This window comes from Tetrao urogallus (assembly GCF_951394365.1).
Source record: "Tetrao urogallus genome assembly, chromosome: 2".
NCBI lineage: Eukaryota > Metazoa > Chordata > Aves > Galliformes > Phasianidae > Tetrao > Tetrao urogallus.
Genome location: NC_136814.1, coordinates 39631741 through 39637740, shown reverse-complemented (window position 1 = coordinate 39637740; position 6000 = coordinate 39631741). Strand labels below are relative to the sequence as shown.

At 41.0% G+C, this 6000-nt stretch overlaps 1 protein-coding gene across 1 annotated transcript in view; it reads right to left on the bottom strand.

Moving 5' to 3' along the window:
- Positions 1-286: 286 nt before the first annotated feature.
- Positions 287-6000, bottom strand: part of GALNT2 (polypeptide N-acetylgalactosaminyltransferase 2) — a gene marked incomplete at both ends in the record, with an annotated part of 95005 nt that continues 89291 nt past the window's right edge. The window contains 2 exons of the mRNA XM_079550717.1: positions 287-442; positions 1746-1865. Of these exons, the coding sequence (XP_079406843.1) occupies positions 287-442; positions 1746-1865 (276 nt within the window). The remainder of the gene's footprint in view (positions 443-1745; positions 1866-6000) is intronic.

Here is a 6000-nt window from a genome sequence, read left to right as displayed (position 1 = left end):
CCTAGAGTTAGTTATCTGCTGTGCAAGTATGTAACTGAAGACAGAAAGGAACTGTTAAAGTCTTCACACCAAGAAGGAGCCGTGCTGAGGCCACGTTCAGTGAAATCTTTGCAGTGCTCCGAGTCCACCTGTTCCCTGGTGTCCGCTTCAGCACTCTCCTACTTTCAGATAAAGATGGAATACTGAGGTATATAAGTTCCGTGGAAAGTTTTAAGAAATACATCAGTAATTCAATCAAAACTTTGCCCGATGTCTATGAGTTGAAACAGCATTTTGCTTGTAAGTTCTACTGCTGCAGATTAAGTGTGAATTTCCACTGTTGTGATAAAGAAGGACTGCAGATCTCAACAGTGAGACCACCATTTTTGGCATTTCGGCTGTCTAGACAGAGGTTGCTGCCAACGTGCCTCAGTTTAGAGTTGCTTTCAATTTGTTCCCATTTCTGAAAGAGAGAATAAAGTTAAGCTGTAAAAATCAGGAAAAAAAATGCATTCTATATCCCATCAACTGAAATCTTCATGTGCTTTCCTGGCTTGTGCTTAGGAGAGATGTGAATACTGCAATAATGCAGTTTAGACAATCCTTGATTAAGGGTATGTACATTATAGAAAGCCTTGTCAAAGCAACTGTTCTTTCAGCTAGTGCACTGCACAAGATACGGAATACACCAAATCATTTTCTTCTACTTCAGCATTTCTCAAATATGCTGTCACACCATATTTGACTTTCCAAAGCCTTTAGTTTGAGGAAGAAAGTAAGTCACAAAACCCATCCATAGTATCACTACTACTACTACAGTTCAGAACATAAAGAAGAAGTACAATCACCAAAGACAAGCCTGGAGAAATCTAGAAATCAGTCAGATGTCTTTCAGTTATAAAGATGTCAACTGGTTAGTCTGTGCTGTCGGAAGCACTATTGCCCAAGGTGATGCCAAGGACAGAGTAAATACAAACTGCAAGATGTTAAAAGATTCTCTGCTGTATTTTCTTTGAATTTTGCCTTCAAGCCTTATCAAGAAAATATTGCCTCCTTGGTTTCTTTATCTGAAAAGCGGCAAGAATATTTTTTTCTTCTTCAAGACATCATTTCTGTTTGCAAATATTGAAATAAGGAAACAAAGAAGGTAACAGAAAATCAGAACTGATGACTTAGCAGAAACAGAACTGTTACATGACAACTGACAACTACAAAAAGGCGATACGAGTCTGCAAATGTGATTTTCCTAAGGCATGGGAAATAGATGAAGTAGCACTGCTGCATTAATAAGGAGTCTATCTAGCAACAGAGTCTAGCACTGTTATAAACAGGTCATGGCTGAAAGAGGAAAGGAAAGCTAACCCACCCTCCTGAGACAGACTACATTATCTTCAAACTTCACTGAAGGCCTTTCAAATATACATCATGAAACACATATTTTATTTCAGAAAATGGACGGGACAGTTGAAGACTGTCACACAACAGAGCTGCTGGATGAAACCTTTATATAAGGCAAATTTTGAGATAACAGCTCTATACGTTATCATAAGATTGTCACTGGTTTATAAAAAGGAAAGATCAATATACAAAATTATTCCTGCTGCTCTGCAGGATGTCATGTATCCAAATTTTATGTATGCGAAGAATGATGCAGAGAAAGAATAGAATCCTTAGAACAGAATACAGGCATGAATGCGTGTTCTTGCACTCTCATTCACAAGCCTTGTTTTCCCACTATTCAGAGAGTATACTCAGGACATACTGACCTGTCTGCTGTCATTTTCCCTGCAGCCCTGAAGTTTTATTAGTGAACCAGGTGCTCTGTCCACAACAGTAAGGCACAAATCCATGTGTTTCACTGACTTGTCCTTTGTTAAGGCCCATTCCTAGAAAAAGGAAGTAAAATTTATGAACGGTATGCAAAATCATTTATACTAAGTTATACACAAGGTGCACCTGCTATCTCTGCATCCATAGCACAGGTTAAACTCCTGTCAATGGCTCAGTAAGAGCATTAGAACAATTTATTATTGCCCACAGAGAAGGAGATGAGAAAAACTGTACTTTTGAAACAGTACTTTCATTTACTCCAATGGTCTCAAATCTACGCTGGGCTGGGCTAGCTGACTAACTGCTCCCTCTACTGGCTTCACGGAGGTACAACAGGAAGTCACAGGTTCTCAAGTAGGGTCAGCTTCTAAAGCAAGTATCTAACTAGCTACATTTTCTATGTATCTAGCAATAGCTGTATAGATTTTATATAGCTTTCGCATTAGATATATGAAAAAACCAAGCTTGGTCTGCAGTATCACTGGTCACCCTATCCACACACTAGGTAACGCACATGTGTTGTGAGGGAAAACAGTTCCTAATGGTAGAGTTCACCAGAAAGCAGAACACAAGGCAGCCAAGGTCAGAGGTAATGGGAGAATGAGACTTCGGACCCAAAGTGTGATGTACAAGAGAATTTCCTTTAAATGCATATTGGCAAGCAGTTTCTTAAATGATGGGCAAAGAAAAGTTGTTCTGTATGCACCAATGCCCAGCTGGTTTTACCTCAGTGTCCTCCTACACAGGACCTGATCTTGCCCTGATGTTCACACACTGCATGCTTCTCACCCTGAAGTCTGATCTCCAGGACCCAGATTGGTCTCCCTGTCTCATTATCCTTTGAGGAAGGAACTTGATCTCCTGACTTGCTGGAGCCACACTAACTGTCTAATTCTCCCTCATTGCTACTTAAAAAGGAAAAATCAACTTCACTCCAGTGAGTTCAGAGGGTTGTGTAACACAAAAACCTAGATATACTAGCTCATGTCTGGCTATATTTAGTGTTATTTTGTAAGCAGTGAGTGTTTCAGAAAGAAATTAGATGCCTAGTCCCATCCCATTTTTCAACTTACTTTCTGATACTGTAACTGATTAAAACAGTTACAATTTAAGTTAAACAGTTACAGTTTAAGTGATCGTACAGCTTGCATGATCACTTAAACCCAGTAGATTTAACAGTGATTAAATTTCTTTGAGAACAGATGCTCAGGAAACAATCAGAACTTCTCTCCAATGTTATTACCAGTAATCGCCATCATACAGGAAGCAAGCCCAGCAACACATCATTAGATGGACACCATATTATGCAACCACAACTGACTATGCAGAACAAAAAGGAAGGAGAACTTTGCATGTCTCTTTTCTTGGCTCCCAAAACACAAAGCTAAAAGCTTTTCCTTTCGCTCTCAATACATCTTTTTTTTTCTCACTACATTCAGACTGGATGCTAGGAAAAGGTTCTGCACCAGAAGGCAGTGGGCATGGAACAGGCTGCCCAGGGCACTGGGCACGGCTCCAAGCGCTGGCGTTCAAGGAGCAATTGGACACCACTCTCAGATACAGGATTTGGATTTGGGGTGGTGCTGTGTGGAACCAGAAACTAGGCTCCAGGGTCCCAGAGGGCCCCTTTCAACTCAGGATATTCTATTCTGTTTTAATCTCAGATGCCTTCTTGTTCCAACCATTTTGTCCAAGGCTAAGTAGCATCATTGATAGCCACTTTTAACAACTTAAGGAAGTAAGCAAGTATTTTTAGAGCTCATCAGCAAACACAAGTGCCAATGAAAAAGATGATTTATACTCAGTAATGACATTTGAAAATATTGTCAGTGTAGTGGTTAAAATTCAGGTTCAAGAATCCTGCAGCAAAAGGAAGTCAAAGCCTTGAAGATACTGATTTTTACATCTTTACCCTTCCATCAGAAGACCAGAAGAGGCCCAGACAAACCAGCAACCACACAGGAACTTAGCTCATCTAAAAGCAAAAGCTACAGCTTCACAGATGTGTCCAAGTTCTGCAGCTGGAGACATCTATGTGATGGCCCTTCATAGTGTAAAACAGAACATACAGGTGCTCCCTCCTAGCGATCAGGATCTGCAATTTGCTATAGTGCTAAAGTTTAAGCAAGTAGCACTACAGAAGAACAGGAAAAAAATGCAAATAGTGCATGTAATGTGCTATGGACGCAGGCTGGAAATAGGTCACGTGTGTGACAACTGGAAAACCAAGACATCTAAAAAAAAACCTGTCTCATAAATCAGAAATAGAACACTACTAACCTTAAACTTTCCCCTTACACATGAGTGCATTTGGCTTTGTCTTAAGCTCCTTATTATGACCCTAAAGATTCACACAGATTTGTCAAAACAATATATCAGAATTTCTTCACCCATTTTGAAGTGTAATTCTACCTTTTGGACCACTGAATTCTAACAGTCTGCTTCAGGAAAACAAATCCATTTAAACTGAAGTTTTGCTTTTCAAGTTGTGTAAGCATAAGCCAGAGTACACTCTCCATATGGTAGAACAAGGTTTCTGCAGTCTGCAGTAGTTGAGTACTCACAGTCTAACCCTCCACTCCCAACCCTAAACCCTATTCTCAGTAAGAATAGTTGCAAAACACATAGGACAAAGTTGAAGATTCTGCTTTGCTCCCCCAGCCTTCTCCCAGGCTAAGATCAGTCCCATTCATTCTTTGAATCCAATATGGAACTCAGTGTGGATGTAAAAAGCCACTGTTGACCAGCTCCGTCTCCTAACGTGTCTGAAATTCCATCACAGAGAGAACATACATTTGTTTTTCAAGGTCAACTTCACAGATGAAACTACACTGAAAACTGAAAAGAGGGATCAGATTTGGAAGAGGGAAGGACTGAAAGAAGCATGTATGTATCTATAAAGAACGTACAGGATAACCAGAAACTATCAAAACTTCTGCACAGAGGCAGTTATCCCTTCTTCTCAAAAAACAAAACAAAACAAAAAAAAACCAAAACAAAAAAAACCCTGTGCTATTCTGAAGATGGTGTGCATTTTCATAAAGATAACAGAAAATGCCTCCCCCAGTATATTCCCTTTAATGATATGGAAGACACATCTCAGATCTACAATAGCAATTAAAATCAACATTATACACTGCCTGAAATAACTTCTGTTAGGCTTTATCTGATTATAGGGTTTTCCTCTTCTAATTTGAATCAGAGCACAAAATTCTGATACAATCACTCTTTCAATAGTAGATCTGCAATTGGTCAGGCTTCTGATCTAACACATGCATTTGATTATTAGTTTTAAATTTATTTGAATTTATAATCACATTGGTTCTGAAAAGTTTAGTGACCACACAAAATAGTGAGTACATACACACATACTTTGTTAATAATGATGAAGTCATGACTGCATAATTAGATTCTTTACAATAATCATAGAATCATAGAATCACCAAGGTTGGAAAAGACCTAAAAGATCATCCAGTCCAACTGTTCACCTATTCCCAATAGCTCCCACTAAACCATGTCCCTCAACACAACATCCAGCCTTTCCTTGAACACCCCCAGGCTTGGTGACTCCACCACCTCCCTGGGCAGTCCATTCCAGTGCCTGACCACCCTTTCTGAAAAGTAATACTTCCTCATGTCCAGCCTGAATCTCCCCTGCCGTAGCTTGAAACCATTCCCTCTGGTCCTATCACTAATGACACGAGAGAAGAGGCCGACCCCCAGCTCACTACAACCTCCCTTCAGGAAGTTATGGAGAGCAACGAGGTCTCCCCTGAGCCTCCTCTTCTCCAGGCTGAACATTCCCAGCTCCTTCAGCCTCTCCTCATATGGCCTGTGTTCCAGACCCCTCACCAGCTTTGTTGCCCTCCTTTGAACACGTTCCAGGGCCTCAATATCTTGCAGTGAGGGGCCCAAAACTGGACACAGTACTCGAGGTGTGGCCTCACTAGTGCTGAGTATAGGGGAACAATCACCTCTCTGCTCCTGCTTGCAACACTGTTTCTGATGCAAGCCAGGATGCCATTGGCCTTCTTGGCCACCTGGGCACACTGTCGGCTCATGTTCAACCGAGCATCAATCAATACCCCCAGGTCCGTTTCCTCTACGCAGTCCTCCAGCCACACCGCTCCAAGCCTGTAGCGTCGCCTGGGGTTGTTGTAGCCGAAGTGCAGGACCCGGCATTTGGCCTTG